This window comes from Lissotriton helveticus, chromosome 6 (assembly GCF_964261635.1).
Source record: "Lissotriton helveticus chromosome 6, aLisHel1.1, whole genome shotgun sequence".
Classification (NCBI taxonomy): Eukaryota; Metazoa; Chordata; class Amphibia; order Caudata; family Salamandridae; genus Lissotriton; species Lissotriton helveticus.
The window spans coordinates 898,018,397-898,036,983 of record NC_136067.1 but is presented as its reverse complement, the minus strand read 5'-3'; the positions used below and the strand labels follow the sequence as shown (position 1 = coordinate 898,036,983).

Below are 18,587 nucleotides of genomic sequence, written 5' to 3'. Positions count from 1 at the left end.
CTTCCCCGGGAACAGAGGTGGAGTACCATCGAGCGGGAAGCCTTTGCAGTGGTCTGGGCACTGAAGAAGCTGCGACCATATTTGTTTGGTTCACACTTCCTTGTTCAGACAGACCACCATCCCCTTCGTTGGCTCATGCAAATGAAGGGGGAAAATCCCAAACTGTTGAGGTGGTCTATCTCCCTACAGGGAATGGACTTTCGGGTGGAACACCGGCCCGGAGTTGACCACGCCAATGCAGACGGTCTCTCCAGGTATTTCCGCCTTAGTGTTGAGGACTCCCAAGGGGTTGGGTAGCTCTCCCCACTTTCAGCTGGGGGGGACGCGTGTTAGACCCGTCTGCTTCTGAGAGTCCCCTCACCACTATGATTTCTTTTGTTCCCCTGTACCTCCCAAAATTTGTCGCTTTTCTTTGTCTACCAGGAATTTTTATGCGTTGTTTCATGGGGTTAGATGTTCCTTGACGCCCAGTTGCTCACAAGGTTTGCGGCACCTATTTACAAGGCGCCTGGCCAAACCTGTGGCATTACAAACTGGGGTTGTCAACCTGTATAAATGGCCCTAAAATGGTGGACACCCTTTTTCCTCATGTGAAGTGACTCCCATTGGAGCCTTCATGAACCCTGGCCTGTTGAGGTTTTGGCGCCCTTTGTTTGGCGCGCATTCCTGACAGGAATTCCTTTATTTTCCTCAGGTACACAAAATGGCTGCTCTAGAACCCTAGTACGGTGGCTGTTAGTGTCCTAAATGCCCCTCAAGAGTGCCATGTCATTGTCACAGCCAGAGAAGGTTCTAGAACCTTCTGGCTCGTGCCAGTACCCCAGGGCACTGGCTATAAAAGGCCCAGTCCCTGCCGGCCATTTTAGATGATGAAGAAGATGAGATTAAGATTGAGAAGAGATTCCAGACTTGACACCAGATTGACACCTGCCCTGTTGACCCCTGAGGTGGCTGGTAGCGCAGGCAGTAGAGCAGCAAAGGGTTGCTGGCGTTGTGTCTGACTGGCGTTCCAGTCAGATGCGTGAGAAGTGACCTAGCGCCTACAGCGCCTGCCCAGCGAGTACCTCATTGCCCCCAAAGACTGTGGCAAGATTCGTGTGCCTCCCCGCCCCCCCCCGGTGGTGAACTGTGATCGATTCAACGTGTCGCGAGGCGGGAGCAAGTTCGCCGCGACCGCGATCGTCAGCTGTGCCCCCTTCGCGACAGGCGCCTCTAGAGGGGAGCTCGGACGTCTCCGAGCCCCACCAGCGTAGAGCGCTTCCTGCGCAGATTGAAGGTGAGGTGGTGCGCCGGGGCGGGGAAAGGCAGGCCTTCGTTGGGCGGGACTAGCGTCTCTGCCACTCCCCAGTGACCCGGGAGCTGTAGCTGTGGGCGGGAACCACCCTGTTTGCGGAAGTCGGAGGGAGGTCCGTGGAGCCCCTGAGAACCCCGTCGCTGACGAGAGAAGTGCTGTGCCCGACTGAATCGTATTCCGATTGCAGCCGATGTGAGGTGGGCCCGTTTCTTCCTAGTGAATGCAGCGTTGTGAAGGAACTGTGAACCGGCATTCATTTGACTGTGCGTGAAGGTTGTGTGACCTCTCCGGCAGCCCGTTCGTCAGTCTAAAGACTTTGAACTGGTGCCGCCTGTGTCCTAGTGGTGCTAAAGCCCGTAGGGGCGCATAGACTTCACCGGCAAAAGCAGAGATCCTATCCTGGTGACAGCCGAGTGCAAATGATGTATTCACTGTGTTTCCTTGCCTTCTAGATATACGCGCATACGCCCTGAATGATCATTAAAGAGTCCCAAACCTCCTTTTGTGCTCAGAGAAGCCGTATACATGGTCATTGAAATCAACACAAACTGTAAGAGTTATCTTTCCCATTTGAAACGTATTGCAAATGTGATGTACCTAAAGTATTTAATTGGTGGCAGCGATACCAGAAGAAACATGTGGTTGCTTATTTAAATGAACCAATATTTATTCTGATATTTATTCTGATATTTATTCTGATATTTATTGTGATCTTCATTCCTGAAGTTATTCTATTTATTAATACTATTTATTACCGAATTGAAACCCAGAACTGTATGACCAAAAGAAATGTGTATGTGCTTTCCCAGTCAACCCTATTTACAACAAAGAACTTTTATATAAAGGAATCGTATTTTTCTACAGCAGTGGTGTGGTGTCCTTCTTTTTGGTGTGGATGTGCAAGGAGTTATTATTGGGTCAGAGCCGGCTTAACACTACAGCCTTCACTTGCCTTGTCACTTGAGCCAAGCTACCCCCTTTGTGCTGGGCTTGCCCATCGCAGGTCCAACACTTAGTAATATACTTAGTAATATACTGTGGCTCAGGGAGGAACATGGCGGCCGCTAGCTAAACGGCCGCAGCCGGCTTTTCCTCCATGGAGTAACTAATCCCTGCGTTCTATTTTGTATACTATCCAGACCCCCGTATCTTTATTGGACATTTTTCTGATCTTGTAAACCCCCCCTCTCAACACACTGCAGCGCTTACTGCCGACGATGCCCCCGGAGAACGGGCTGAACTTGCGGATTCCCGGTGAGAGCTGCAGGGTGAGCGAGGTCCGTGTGGATCGGATTCAGAGAGAGCAGGACGTCGTGTCTGGGGGCCGGCGCTGGCTCTGGGAGGAGGCGGCTCGAACGCGGAAGAGGCGCGATTTTGCCTTGCTCGCGTTCCGGGTCGTTGATGGCAGAGCCAGCGGCAGCTACTGCGGAGCGGAGTCGGCGAGAGGAGCGGCACACGAAAATCCAAGTAAAATATTATTTTTGCAGTGTAGCGGAGTAAGTTTTAAGGTAGGAGGCCATCATAGTTTCTGTTCCCCGCCCTGTGGGGGTAATAAGGCTGTCGGTGTGGGTAACTATCTGACAGAGACCCGGTACGATAAAGTATACAACAGCACATACAACGACATATTTGGAGGACTAAACCCACCACAATTAAGCGGGGCCAATTCAATCAGTGCTCCAATTAGTTGTATGGATGTAGGGGGGGTATCTGACAGGGGCGCTGGCAGTGAGGTCAGCTTGAGGGGCACCAGTGACAGAGAGGAGAGTCCGTACCCTGCTAAAACAAACAGGTACGCTTTAAGAGCCAGGATAGTGTTTGATCCAACTAAAGGAAAGCCCCTATATCCTCTATGCATTTCACCCCCAGTTTCTGAAGTGAGGGAACGTGTAAGAAGGGGTAAAGCTTAGCTGAACACCTCAGAAGAATATTTGAGTGTGAAAAATATAAAAAGTAAGGGCAAAAGTAAAAGCGCCAAAGCAGCTGATGTCAGCATAAAAGTTCACCCCTCACTTAAAACCTACTATAAAGTAATGTCTACTACTACCACTACCACCTCAGCTACCAGCTGCTCTCCTTGCCGGCTCAGCCTGCCCAGCTCACCCAGATCACTCAGTCCATTCAGTTTTCTCAGCCTGCCTCGGACACTGTGGAAGTAAATGCTGTGGGGGCTCCATTACCATTACAAGGAGACGCAATAGTGACTCCTATGAGCTCTGTCAAAGAGGGGAGAGTGGATAAGCCCCAAGCCCCGGTAGAGGCAGTGGTTGTAGTGCATTCAGACATTGGCCTGTTAAATAGGTACTCGGTGTTAGGGGGGGACGAATCAGGAGACATCTAATTGGACCCTACAGTAAAGGCCAAAAGTCCCGACGCATTGAACACAGCACACTCAGTACAAGCATGCCATCCCGCCCAATTTGACAGTGCCGGCGCAGGGATCACTATAGATAAATCAGATGCAACCTCACGTACATTGGCAGACATTTTACTCGCTATGAAGGATGAGATTACTAGTAGGTTTACAGTATCGGAAGCCAATCAGGCAGAAATGACCAACAGATTCTCAATTTCTGAGGCTAATCAAGCAGAAATTAAGGCATCATGTGATGAGTTGGCCAAGAGACTGGATGAGGTCCCCCTCAGAACCGAGGTAATTGAGTCCGAAATCCCTAAGATTAAGGAATCTAAGAGTACCACCGAAGCAGAGGTCACTAAGCTGTCTGCTCAGAACAAAGAACTGAAAGAGGATATTGAGCGTTTGGAGAATTACTCACGCCGGAACAACTTGAGACTACTGAACGTGCCTGAAGCCCTGGAGGAAGGGGACATTAAGGGTTTTGTAATATCCTTACTGAAGGGAACAGTGTTAAAAGACACACCAGAGGTCGATTTGCTGCACGATATACAGAGGGTACATCGCAATCCCTTCAGAAGAAATCTCGCAAAACAGAAACACAGGAAGATCCTGGTGAACTTTTTAACATGTTCCATAAAAGAGCGGATTTTGTCTTTCGCCCTGAAAGAAGGCTCCATATACTTCAACTGCTCTAATCTGTTTACTTTTCAAATAAGATCTGATATATCACACATACCTGCAGCAAGGCAGTGGGAGCTGGGAAAAAGGTTGGAGGAGTTAAACAGCTTAGGGGCCAAGGCGCAGTTGAAATTCCCAGCACTGTTAAAGGTGATGTGGAATAACCACATGCACCAGATCAAAACTGGGGAAGAGACAGATGCTCTTATTGCAAAGATCAGAGACGGGCAAGGGAGGCAAGGTGGGAAGTAGACTCAGCGGGTCTTTTTTTCTTTTTTTACACTTATGACATGTAATTAGCAGGAATTTAGTTAAAAAATAAAACGGGAATGTTTTTGATACTCCATGGGGGGAAAGAGGGCTAAATAGGCTTTCGCCTATTAGAAGGGAGGGTTCCTCAAGGGTTGAGAGGGCACGGGGTCACGGGGAAGTGGGTTGGGGGATGCAGGGGGCACGTGGGTGGGGATCAGTGGGAAAAAAACAAAAAAAATTCGACCTCATCTCAACCTTATGTATAATCTTCTCTGCCATGAAGGGGCATCAAATCTTTCAGGCAGAACATGGGGACAATGGCTGGCACGGCCCTGAGGGATAGAAAGACCATCTTTACCTCCTGGAATGTTAACGGGTTAAGGTGTCCCCGGAGACAGAGGCTAATCCTTAAATACTTAGAACTTTCAACTGCACAAATATGCATGTTGCAAGAGACACACCTGAGTTATGAGGAAAGTACCTTAATCTTCTCTAAGGTCCCTTGGGTTAAGAGATTTAGCGCTTCGCATCAGACATCTCAAAATAGAGGGGTGGCTATATTAATTAAACAAGGTACTCCCTGTAATATAAAAAAACACAATCAGACGCCTCAGGTAGGTGGTTGACAGTCCAATTGGCGTTTGAAAATTTTGATATGATATGTGCCTCTTTTTATGGCCCCAATATGGACGATCCAACTTATATCTATAAATTACAATCAGCACTGATGTTGGAACCTCCACCCTATGTCATCGGGGGAGATTTTAATTTTTTGTTAGACCCTTTGAAAGATAGATCTAATCTAAGTCATTATAAATGGGCAGTAAAGGTACGTCGGGCACTACTTAATATGATCCATGATTTGGATCTGATCGATCTATGGAGGGCACAAAAAGGAGATCAGCAGGGTTTTACTTTTTACAGCAAGAAGCATGGCCAATCCTCTAGGATCGATTATGTTTTCTTGGACGGAATGTCAATGGACAGCCTAGGGGAGGCATCAGTTCTTCCGAGCCACCTCTCTGATCACGCACCTTTGCAATTTGTTTATCAGAGTAAGGAGGTACAGCGGCAGTCATTGAGATGGACTCTTAATAGGGCGAAGCTTTTAGATCCTGAGGTGGTTGAAGCAGTACAGGCTCCCTCTCTGGAAGTTTTTTTCCTTGAATTCAGGTTCCACAACACCGGACGTAGTATGGGACACGTATAAGGCCTGGCTAAGGGGGAAACTCCATGGAATAATCTGCTACAAGAATAAGATCGAAGCTGAGACACTAAAGGGGATTGAACGGAGGATAAGCAGCCTGGAGAAAGAATGAGAGGGCATTAGCAATAGGGACTCGGAGCAACTCACTCAGATCTTGAAGAATTTAGAGGAGGTAAGATCAGAATACAGAGGGAAGTTAGAAGCCAAGTGTAGGGCGCAGTGTAACTCCAGAATGATGCAGAACTATGAGTACGGGGAGAAGGCTGGCGCCCTTTTGGCATGGAAAGCAATAACCGATCGCGCTAGGAGTGATATAAAAGAACTTATCTTCAACGCTAGCGGGGAAATCTCTAGTAAGAGCGAGGACATGCAGTCCTGTCTCCTTTATATTTTCTCGGAACTTTATAGAGAGGATCTGGCTCCTTTACCGAGCTCTATCCAGTTATTTCTTAGGAATAAACATCTCCCCGTGCTCTCACAGGAAAGTAAGAACAAATTAGAGGCTCCCTTCAGGTTAGAGGAGATAGCAGATCAGATTAAAAAATCAAAGAAGAAAAAAGCTGCAGGCTCGGATTCACTCCCAAGCAAAATCTATAAACTCCTTAAAGAGGAGTTGATAGACGCACTGGGGGTCACCTTTAACTCAGTTTACAGCCTAACTGGGAAGGTTCCTAATACCTGGAAGGAGGCAATAATAGTTCTGATTTTAAAAACTAGCAAAGACCCGAAAAAGGCAGACTCCTATCATCCAATCTCCCTGCTGAATGTCGACTATAAGATCTTCATGGGCATTTTGGCAGGGAGATTGGCAAAACTGATCCCGAGGCTAATACATCCAGATCAGAAAGGGTTCGTCATAGGGAGATACATTCAGGAACAGTCGCAGCTCTTGATTGGTAATATTGATCTGGCCATTCAGAGGACAGAACCCTTGGCCGTTGTCGCTTTAGACGCGGCCAAGGCTTTTGATAGAGTCTGCTGGGTGTACCTCTGGGAGGTGCTGAGGTCTATGGGGTTTGGCCCAATTTTTAAACGAACTTTGCAGAACTGTTACCAGGGTGCCTCCGCTCGAATTCTGCTAAATGGACTCCTTACGTCGAGCTTCAATATCCAGAGAGGAACCAGGCAGGGGTGTCCGATCTCGCCTCTTTTATTTAATATATATATGGAACCATTGGCACAGATGTTGAGACTGGACGATTCAATCTATCCTTTTAGATCAGAACAATACAGCTCCAAAATAGCTCTCTATGCCGATGACCTAATACTGTACACTAGCAACCCAGAGACAGCGATCCCGAGGGTGGAGGAGCTTATGTGCGAGTTTGGGTCCTTATCCGGGTTCCTTGTCAATAAAACCAAGACAGAGGTGATGTGTTTGAATCTGGAGTGGCCGGGGAGAGTCAGTGTTGAACTGAGATATCTGGGGATTTATGTAGTAAAGGAACTGGAGAAGATACCTGAGCTTAATCTAAATAGGGTCATAAAGGAAATTGATGGCCTCTTTAGTAGATGGAGGAACCTTCCCTTAACTATCTATGGAAAAACCAACTTGGTGAAGATGGTCATTCTACCTAAGCTGTCTTACCTTTTCTCCTCTATACCATTAACATTCTCGAATAAAAGCTTAATGAAGGTACAGAGTAAGATTGGGAGTTTTGTATGGGGCAATAAAGGTGTTCGTCTGGCGTGGAAAAAACTTAGACGCAGACTAAAGAAAGGCGGGCTTGCCCTCCCCGATGTAAGGCTATAGGCAGCAGCATTCCAGTTTAAAAGCATACGGATGCTACTTGTGAAACCCAGGGGAGTCAGCCTGGGGCAGGTTGTTGGGTGAAATGGCGCGAGTGGAGGGAGGAGGAGATGGCGAGGCTTTACTATATAAGTTTGGTTCACCAAGATTCTTCAATCGGGCAGCCTTGGAGCTATGGTATAGGCTCAGATGTAGTTGGGGCATTGGATACTATTCGGACAGTGCCCCTGTCTGGGATGCACCGGGAACACCGGACTGCCTAATGGACAGTTTGGCGTTGCCCATTAGACGGGCAGGCATTACTGTCTGGTCAGAACAGGTAGACTCCGGGGGGATACATCAATGGGAGTACCTGAGGGCTAAGATCGGGCCAGGGCTCTCCAGATTCAAATATTTACAGTTAATATCATGGTACGAGGCAGAAAAGGGGGAGGTCAGAGGGAATAGAGAGATTGAAGGTTTGTGGCAATCTATCCTTCCAATCAATAAGGAAATCTCTATATGGTATAACAACCTGTTGAATCTGAGGACCACGAGACACCCCCCTTCGCTGCAGTTTGGATGGAAACTCCTCTTGGGCCATCAATAGAGTCCTTGTATGAGCCCTCTTTAAAGACCCTGTATAAATTTGTCAAGCCCGCTTGTCTAAAAAAAAAAAAAATTCTTTGTCATCAACAGACTTTATTATACTCCCGCAAAAATCGCCAAGAACCAGCCCCTAATTGCCCCAGATGCTTAACACCTCTTGCTAATGACTTACATAACTTCTTTGAGTGTCCAGCACTTGTAAGATTTTGGACTGAGGTGGGTGACAACATTCGTGATATCTTTAATACCATTATAGAGATTAACATGTCATTAGTGTTTTTTGGAGATGATGGTTGTCTCAGTCAGACCCTCTCTCAGAAGGATAGAGGTCTATTAATCAATTTGATCTTGCTGGCCAGAAGGGAAGTTTGCAGGAGGTGGAAAGATCCCTTACCACCACAAAGGGAAGACTGGCTTAAAGCTTCATTCTCCATGGCTCGTTTAGACTATGAGGGTGTAGAAGATAAGCCAATAAACATCTGGCATCCCCTTGTGAGTTGGGGAAAAAATTTAAGATTAATTTAATACAATTGGTCTAATGATTACACCAAGTTCCCTCACAAAAAAAAGGGTTCGGTTGGACGACCCAAGCGAGTGCGGTAAGCCGCAGGGGCCACAGATCACGTAGGCATCTTCATAAGACCCGCAGAGGCTTGATAGATGAGGACCAAAAAAAAAAAAAAAGTAATATACTGTGACGTAAATGCCTATTTAGTACTTTTAAATGTTTTTGCAAACAGAAAGCATTTACAGTTAAATCTTGCATAGTAATGGTATTTTCGATGTAAAAACATCGTAGTAAAAACTTGCGAAGTAATGGTCTGCTTGGCAGTTAAGGCTGGACTGTTCTCATGAGGCACAGGGTCAAGACTGATTTGCATTTAGCTGAGTCTGAACTGAGGTGGCGAAGTGAGCTAAAGAATGATGATGGATTGAACCCAGATATATGACTTCGGTTGAGTGTCTGAAAAGTTTCAGTGCTCCGTCCATCATCCTCTTGTGTTTGCTTCACTTTTTAAAAGTTGGCATTTTCCTGCCCCTAGTCCTTTCTACCTGCAGCCAATCTTGGGTCACATGACTGGGTGTAGCTGACAGTTAGGTTTTATGAATTCATCCCAGACAGTCACACAATAGAGGGATCAGGTGTGCCTCAATGGGCCATCGGCGTGCAGGATGGGGGACTGAGCGGAGTACAGTCCCACTTACACCTGATTAGCATGTGCTTTACCTTCACACACAGACCTATCAATCCTGTATTGTCACTGCAGCCAGCTTGGAATCATGACATCCATACACTTCAAAGAACCTTTCCAAAATATTCGCCCACCTTCCAGAATAAGGTTCATCAGGGTATAAAAATAAGACATTCAGACTCTCTCTTCAGTTCATTACTGGACCTGTAGAAGGGTTTTCAGAGGACTGTCTGCTGCTGTGACCTACTGTGCACTCTGGCAGAATGCTACTGTACCTGGAAGGACTGCCTGGAGCCTGCCTTGAAACCTGAGGCCAGTCATGCTGGTGAGCCCTACATCAGAGCCACAGGGACATAAAAGGTTTCCACCATCTTGAACCCTCTCCTGGACCCAGCCTGAGTAAGTCCTCAACACCCAAGAGGTGTACCACATGTCCTGGACCCTTGCTTGCTTGTGGTGCTAAAGGAGCCCCGATGGCCAAGTTCCAAAACTGAGGACTTAGACAAGATTTGGCCAAAAAGTGCTCTGATAACCAGAAGAACACTGGGACCAACCTGCTGGCCTATCAAACCGAGGTGCATCGCAGGCCGGATTGTCTTTGCAGCTTCTCCCGCTATGTTGTTCTCCGCAGCAGCAAATCCTTTTCAGCGGTCCCTTGCCAAAGGGGTATTGGACCTCATGGAATTGTCTTTAGCTATAGCTCTCTGTCTCATCCCACTAGAGATTATCGATAGTCGGCTACTAAATCCAAACATAGAACTCTTCACCTCAGCTTTAACCTAAGGCAATCTGACAATGACGCCCCCTCCTCTGACACTTCCTGCAGCCTTGCCCACTGAACTTTACCCTCCCAAGCACTTTTTCTTCAAGAATATTTCTAAGTCCAAAGGTAAGCGCTGACTGGGTCCAATCCACTTCGTATATCCGAACCAAACTCTGTCGCGTTCTGCATTAACTCAACTGACAAATGATTTACTAAAAGAATAAAACCTGTAATTTTGACTAATTTGCTAATAAACGTTCATGGTTTGAAAACGCACCTCTCTGTCATTTTTGTGGAGCCTACGCTCCCAGAATACAATTTCAGCTGATATACAAAGGTCCAAATTGCCAGTGGCGCAATCTGTTTGACGACTACACAAGAGCACGAAGGCATAGAAAATTACGCTGTATCAATCGCCATAGTCTGGGTTTCTGGGAAGGGCAGGGTACATTTTTATGCACTTCCAGGTCGACATGATATTCAAGAGAGCCACTGAGAGGCATGGAAAGAGCAAAGTTAATAGAAAAATTATAGATTAATCTAGTGGGGTACACTGTGGGATAAGTACAGTGGTGCCAATTGCAACCAGCTCTTCCTAATATGAGATAATGCTGAGCGCAATCAGTTATCTAAGGCTGAGCCTTTCCAGAAATATTGTCTGACGTCCCTTGGGACTTGTAGGTATGTTACAGCCGTAGGTAGAAGGTATGCCAGCTTTGTTAGCTTGATCGTTAGTTAGAAGATGTTATTTGCCCTTTAACTTTTGGTAGTCCCTTGCCCTTTGTGTTTCTTCCCAAAAGTGGGAATTTCTTGCGTTTTGTGTGTCACGGTTTTATGTATTAGAAGTTAACATTTAAAATCCATAAAACGTTTGGGACAAATAAAACAAATTGTTAAATTTGTTTAACACATTTTCAGATTTGCAAAAAATGGCAAGTCTTAAAATGAAACATTTTAAATAAAGAATGAAACTATGTGACACTTGGATACATATTCACATTTGATACACTCAGCCTTATCATGAAATGTTTTGTGCGCCTACTTGAAAAAAACTGCCTAATTGCCAGGTTTGCGGATTACATTTTCATCAGTTTTATCTAGTTGAAGTTGTTTCTATCTGAAAATGTGGAAACAAATTCATAGCGTTTGACATTTTTTGAGTTAGTAAATTCGCAAAACATGCACAAAAAGGATACAAAACATAATCTGTGCATGTGTAACATGTGTAACATGCACATCTGCCCTGATCGCAGCAGCTGGCACGTGCAAAATGTGCTAGAGTTGTTTGACCATATTCTCTGTTTAAAGACTCATAAAAAGTGCACCCGCTGGAAAAATGAGTAGGTGTATAAAATACAGCACGAAGGTGCATCTGTACAAATGGGGAAGAGCAAACCAGTTGTTGCATAAATGCACACTGTTGTCTGAGTGCATAGAGGGAAGTAAGAAAGTATTTCACTTGCTAGTTGATGTTAAGTTGTTAAGAAGTTTGGAAACAAACCTGAGAAAATTGCATTTTTTCAGCACAAAGTGTGTGCACTAAAGCATTATGGTTAAATAAAGCTGAGGGACCCAATGTGAAGGACCCCATCCTGGTCCTCTCCTGGTATTTAATGATTAGAAATATATTTGTTGATTTTCATGGGGCACAGGGCTGTAGTAGATGAGATGTGCATGCAAGAGATTTGTGAAACTTGAACAAACAGCACTAGTTTATTGATCAACATGAAAACATGCAAAAGCATACCAGATTTAATGTACCAGAGGAAAATGCAACTTACGGCTTGCTCAGAGCATAGTGCTGACAAAAAGAAATTGTACGTTTGTTGAGTTCAATTACCATTGGAAATACAACGTGACCAAATTTATACTTGGATATCTGGGCCCAGATGTACAAATATTTTGCATATGGGTTGCAATACCTTTTTAACTCAAACATGAAGTAAAGTGTTGTGGTGGGATTTACAATCCAAATCAAATTGCGATTTCTGTTACATTGTAACTCAAAAGAATGCAAAGTTGCCCAATGTGGGGCCTTGAGTTACTTTGGTTCGAGTGGTATTCCAGGGGTGGTGCACAGGCATTATCATGCAAAAACCCATGAGTTTTGATGCAAATCTCTACCTACCAAGAATGGTAGACAGGTGGTTGTACCAAACGCCTCCGCTTCTTTGAGCCAGGTGTAACACAGAGAAAGGCTTTCATTTCTTCTAATGTGTCCCACTTTCAATGTGTGCAAAGTTTCTCTTTACTAAATAAGCAATGATTACATATATAGCCATTGATGCAAACTGAAGTCATGGTTGCTTGTGGATGAAATAAATATATATATTATTAACGGTTTGGTCATTACATTTTGATTTCTTGTAAATAATGGTAGTAAAAGACAAGCCGTGCTTTCATAGACCTAAATCTGATCTTATTCCTACAAAGCTATTGTTGTGGCCGTATGTTTTCTAACGCTTGGAATCAACCGTTTATTAACTGAATTCATGGCTCCTATGACCTTCTGTAATTTTCATTATTCCAGTAGATCTCTCCTGATCCAATTCTTACAGGCATGAGGTGTGGCCACCTTCTCAGAATCCAGGTTACCTAATCATTTTAAGAAAATAAAAAAAATAACTTTTTCTCTCCTGATCTCCATTTTCAATGCTCTTAGAACAACAATCCAATATTTTCTGTTATGTCTCTACTGCATTCTGTTTAAAAAAGCAAATGATTTTTGGAAACTGTCCAACAGATGCCACACATTAGAACCCTTTGCAATATCCCCAGAATAGTCCTGGCACTTTATTTGGAATTAAAATGGAAAAGGAGTGCCTGTGAGTATATGTACAGTTGCCTTTGAGCTCAAAACTAGCTAGAAAGTAACATAGCTCTGTAGAAAGCTCTTCAAGGATTGTCCACTGGTGAAGTGCCAGGTAGATCTTCTATTGAATAATTAAGAACCACCAAACATGTTAGTTGCATACTCAAAGAATTACCTTTGCGAAGGAAAGTCATTTTTTTGGGGTTTTGCATCACCTCATTTCCAAGGTCCTCATAATTTGCCAGCGGATCTGTTTGCATGGTCTTAAATGTTGCTCTTTCCACAATTGTGTCAACTGTTTTGTCATCTAGCGATTTTCCCACAAAATTACATATCTTCAGTACAGTACCTCGCAGATCCTAAAATGATAAATTACTGTTATCAGTAGTGGTTTTGTATTGGTGGAACAGTAGTACTGAGGTTCTGTCATTTAAAAATGGCCCCTAAAACATCTATCACTTTTCTGTATTACTTTTGGAAGACTGCTAATTAACTGCTTCCACAAAACACACATGCAAAATCAGACTTATGTGGTAGGTCTTTAACTTGCATCACAAGTACTCTACAAAAACCAGTGTTGTATTCAGAAACCGCAATCTGTATCCCACAAAGTGTAAACTTTGCTAGTAACCCAGGCATACTTTTGAAACGTAGAAAACATTATGGAGCGGATAATTCGAGCACGTAGCGTAGTCCTCCTGCAGCCTGGGTCGGACTGGGACAGAAAATAGACCTGGACACCAAAATAAAAGTGCCCCCAATAGCGAATCACATACCTAAAGAAGTGGCCCACATCTGAAAAATCTGAGCAGTTTTAAACTTGTAAAGACATGCTGTTTTGCAAGGTATGGGAGACTGCATGCATTTGTGCTTGCAGTAGGCAATGTTTGTGGTAATATCAGGGATACCAACTGTAACAAACAATGGTAAATGCACTAGCTTTCGGCCTAGGTGATTAATAATAAGCAGGTTGTAGTTGTAAGTTGTAGCTTGCTGAGTAGTTGTACAATATATGGTACAGAAAGTTTGTGGAAGTGTTCGGACTTGTTTATATACAAAAAGGCAATATATTGTGCTATTACTGGTGGTATGGTGCGAGTAAGTAATAGCAACATTTTGAAAAATAAATGAAAGAGGAAAATAATAGAATTAGTTGATATAATAGCAATATTATGTGTTTTCTGACAACTTTTGGCCCCGGTGCAGCTCTACCTGCTGCACCATTCAAATCATGGCCCCGTTGGCTGTAAGGTAACTGGACTTGTGACTGCTTGTTTAGTAGTACAATATTGCAATATTTGGTGTCTAAAGGAGTTCCTAGAGCTTTGGCCCCTGGTGTCAATGCGCTATTGCAATCATGACCCTAGTGCCTGCAGCACCATTGATATCATGGCTGTAGTGCCTGCTAGATAACTGCAATTGTGACTTCCTGTTCAGTAGTGAAATTTAGCCATATTCCGCTTTTAGTTGGGTCCCTAGAGCTTTTGGCCCTGGTGCCAGTGCACCTGCAGCACCATTCAAATCAAGCCCCTTTTAACAGCAAGATAACTGCAATTGTGTCTGCCTGTATAGTAGTACTATATAGCAATATTAGGTGTTTAGAGGAGTTGTGACAACTTTTGGGCCCGGTGCCACTGCACTTGTTGCACCATTCAAATCATGACCTTTTCTGCAAGGTAACTGCACCCGTGACTACCTGTTTAGTAGTAAAATATGGCAATATTAGGTGTTTAGTGGGATGCCTGGAGCTTTTAGTCCTAGTGCTATTGCACCCACTGCAACTTTCAAATCATGACTGTATTGCCCGCTAGATAAATGCATACATGACTGTCTGTTCAGTAGTAACATTTATCAATATTCTGGGTTTAGTGGAGTCCCTAGAGCTGTTAATTGCAATTGTGTTTGCCTGTATAGTAGTACTATATAGCAATCTTAGGTGTTTAGAGGAGTTGTGACAACTGTTGGGCCCGGTACCACTGCACTTGTTGCACCATTCAAATCATGACCTTGTCTGCAAGGTAACTGCACCCGTGACTACCTGTTTAATAGTAAAATACAGCAATATTAGGTGTTTGGTGAGATGCCTAGCGCTTTTGGTCCTCGTGCTACTGCACCCACTGCAACTTTCAAATCATGACTGTATTGCCTTCTAGATAAATGCATGTGTGACTGTTCAGTAGTAACATTTATCAATATTCTGGGTTTAGTGGGTCCCTAGAGCTTTTGGCCCGAGAGCATTATTCAAATGCAGAAGGCAACTACAAGGTAACTGCAATTGTGACTGCCTGTTTATTTGTCAAATATAGCAATATTATGTGTTAAAGGAGTTCTGACAATGTTTGGTAGATATCCGTCACCCCTAAGGTAGGCCCAAGGTACCCCTGCGGGCAGGGTGTAGTATATGTGAAAGTAGGACATGCCCTGGGGTGTGTGGCATGTCCTGGTAGTGAATTACTGCCGATTTCGATTTTCACTATGGCAAGGCAACCTGTTGCCTTAGGACAGAATGGGGAGTTTGTTTATGACATCTTATAAACATAACTGGCCCTGGGACCAAGGTAGGGAAATAAAGTTTAGTATGCCTGATCTCAGAATCTAAAGATGCATCTTTAAGTGAAGGGGATTTTTGCAGGAGGACAGAAGGGAAGCCTGTGTGCTGGTGGTACCCCAGCACTTCAGAGCCTTCCTACTGGGTCTGGCTCACAACGTGCCTTTGGCAGGACATTTGGGGTGGGACAAGACCTTTGTCAAGCTTTTCACACACTTCTCGGGCCCCAAATGTGAAGGCAGTCATATGGACATTGTAGGTTTTGCCAAACTTGCCAGGCAAGTGGTAAGAGTGGGAGGAAGGTCAAAGCTCCTCTCCAACCTTTTCCAGTTGTTGGAACACCCTTTTAAAGGGTATTGATGGACATTGTTGGGCCACTGGATCCCCAAGACAGCCATGGGCAACAGGTACATCCTGATCTTGGTGGACCATGCCTCCTGGTACCCGGAGGCAATCCCTCTCAGGACAACAACGGCGCCAGTGGTAAACCGGGTGTTAATGGGGATCTTTTCCCCCATGGCTTTCCCCAGAGAGGTGGTTTCTGACCGTGGAGCCAATTTCATATCCAAGTATCTGACATCCCTGTGGAAGGAATGTGGTGTAACCTTACAAGTTCACCACTCCTTACCACCCACAAGGTAACGGTCTGGTAGAGAGATTCAATCAGACTTTGAAAGGCATTATTTAAGGTCTAACAGAACCCATGAGGTGTAAGCGGGACGTCCTCTTGCCATGCCTTCTCTTTGCATACAGGGAGGTGCCTCAGAAGTCTCTTGGGTTCAGTCCCTTTGAGCTTCTGTATGGCCACCCTGTGAGGAGGCCTCTGAGTTTGGTAAAGGAAGGTTGGGAGGCAGCTCCCAGGAAAACTTCCCTGGATGTGTTTAGTTACATGCTGGCCTTAAGAAACCAAACTGCCCGCTTCAGGAAACTCGCTCAGGTGAACCTGGAAGCAAGCCAGGAAGAAGAGAAGAAGTGGTATGACAAGAAGGCTACTCTGGTCAAATTTCAACCTGGGCAAAAAGTGCGGATCATGGCCCCAGTGGAACCTTGTGCCTTGCAGGACAAGTGGACTGGGCCTTTTAAGGTGGTGGAGCGCAAAAGTATTGCCACCTACCTGGTGAATTTTTAGACTCCAAGGAACCCCTTAAAGATCCTCCACGTGAACCGCCTCAAGCCCCACTTCAATAGGTATGAAGTCAGTATGCTCTTGGCGACGGATGATGGGGTGGAAGAAAAGAGCGAGCCTCTCCCTGACCTCCTGTCCACCAAGAAGCAGGATGGGTCAGTGGAAGGTGTAATCCTCTCCTCTACACTGACCCCAGAGCAGCAGAGTGACTGTCACCAGTTGTTGGGACAGTTTGCCCCACTGTTCTCTCTGACCCCAGGTGTTACTCACTGGTGTACCCATGATGTGTGGACACTGGTGACAGCCCTCCTGTAAAACACAAGATTTACAGGTTGAATGACTGGTTCAGGGCCAGCATCAAAGAGGAGAGAGAGAGAGAAAAAGTTATTTATTTAGACCATAGTCTTTAAACACAATAGGAACCCAAGTAATTGAGACAATATAAGTTCTATAGCAAATAGGTTACTAATAAAACACTTTATAAAAATGGCATCCTCATACAATCATAATTCAATATACCCAATTTATAAATGCACCTAAAACCATAAAGTAAATTAAAATCAATGCCCCTCTTAATTTCTCCCTTGCATAATCATTTATGGCTTTCAAATATTTTCCCATAGTGATTGCAATGTCAAGAGATGGCATTCCCGTAAGTAAACAAACCGCTTGGGCACTGGAGCTTATTTCATATTTTAAAAATAAGGGGCACAAAAGCAGTTTCCGCATTTCTAAAACCAAGGTACATCAAGCAATATGTGCAAAATTTTGTTTCTTGTTCCTAGCCTACATTTACAAATACCATCTGTCTGAATCATTGCTACTTGTATTTTTTCTTCCATCATCCAAGGATTAATGCCAACTCGGACACCTAAAATTTCATGCCTTAACCCTTGATTCGGCAGGATATCCAAGTACGGGATTCATGCTTCATTTGCCCATGAATTTCTTAACCACTTGGCTGATTTTTTTCACTGTCATGTATTCTTGGTCCAATTACCTTGAGTGTATCTGCCCTTGGTGCCTTAGGATACTCTTTGTGAAATCTACATCAGGGATTGCTGCGAGAGTCTCACCTTAAGGCGCACAGCTATTTTCTGGAGGTTCCTTCTTACATCCTTTGCCCATTGTAGGCTACTAGATTGAATCTCCACTCTGCACCACTGTGAGATCTTCTGCACTCCACCTGGGTCCTGGCGTTACCAGAATTTTAATAAAGACATTTGGATCTGTACACTGCATGCAATTAACCCTAACTCCATTCTGATAGCTTGGATCATTGTGGAACTCGGTAATGACAATAGCATTTTTAAGATCTTCCAATATGGATACCACCTGCATTTACCGCTTAGGTAAAGAACCTCTGCCCCATACATTACTTTCGGGGGGATCATTGCTTCAAATGCCTTTAACATGGGTCTATGTGACATATCACCATATTCTTTAATTAACTTTTTCAGCCCGCAAACTGAAGAGAAGGCTTTCGCTTTTTGGGCCTCCAGGTGAGTATACCATTTTAGTGTACTGTCAAACCAGAGACCCAAATATCTATATTCCTTAACTATCTCCAGTTTGTCTTGACCTAAAAACCAAATCAAATGTTTGCATCTTTTCCCAAAGCATAAAACCTTTGTTTTTTCCATATTTACCTTTAAAAACTTTCCTCACAGGAGTTCCTAAAAACATTTCATTTCCTTTGGAGTACTAACTCTGTTTGGTCAAGGATCACAAGATCATCCACGTATAGAAGGCAGGACACTTTACTTCCACTCATTCTAGGGCTAGCACTTCTTTCTACTTCTAAAACTGCAGGGAGGTCTGCTAAAAAAATTGCAAAGGGGGCTAAGATGCATCCTTGTCTAAGGCTGTTTCCTACAGTTATTTTGCGAGTCAGTGACCCTTGCGTGTCTCTAATTACCTGGGCGAAATTCCCACTATGTAACTCTCGTAGGATCATTAGTATTCCTTCCAGGATTCCATACTTTTTCAAGTCCTCTCAGAGGCAATTACGGTCCAC

The 18,587-nt window shown here is 44.5% G+C and overlaps 1 protein-coding gene across 2 annotated transcripts in view; it reads right to left on the bottom strand.

The window, feature by feature from the left end:
• LOC144763182 (amine sulfotransferase-like) overlaps positions 1-18,587 on the bottom strand; it is a 370,815-nt gene that overhangs the window by 44,184 nt on the left and 308,044 nt on the right. Inside the window, exon 6 of one of the 2 annotated variants that reach the window (XM_078648528.1) lies at positions 13,072-13,255. In XM_078648528.1, coding sequence (XP_078504654.1) covers positions 13,072-13,255 — 184 coding nt within the window. The remainder of the gene's footprint in view (positions 1-13,071; positions 13,256-18,587) is intronic. The other variant, XM_078648530.1, reaches the window with a different exon arrangement.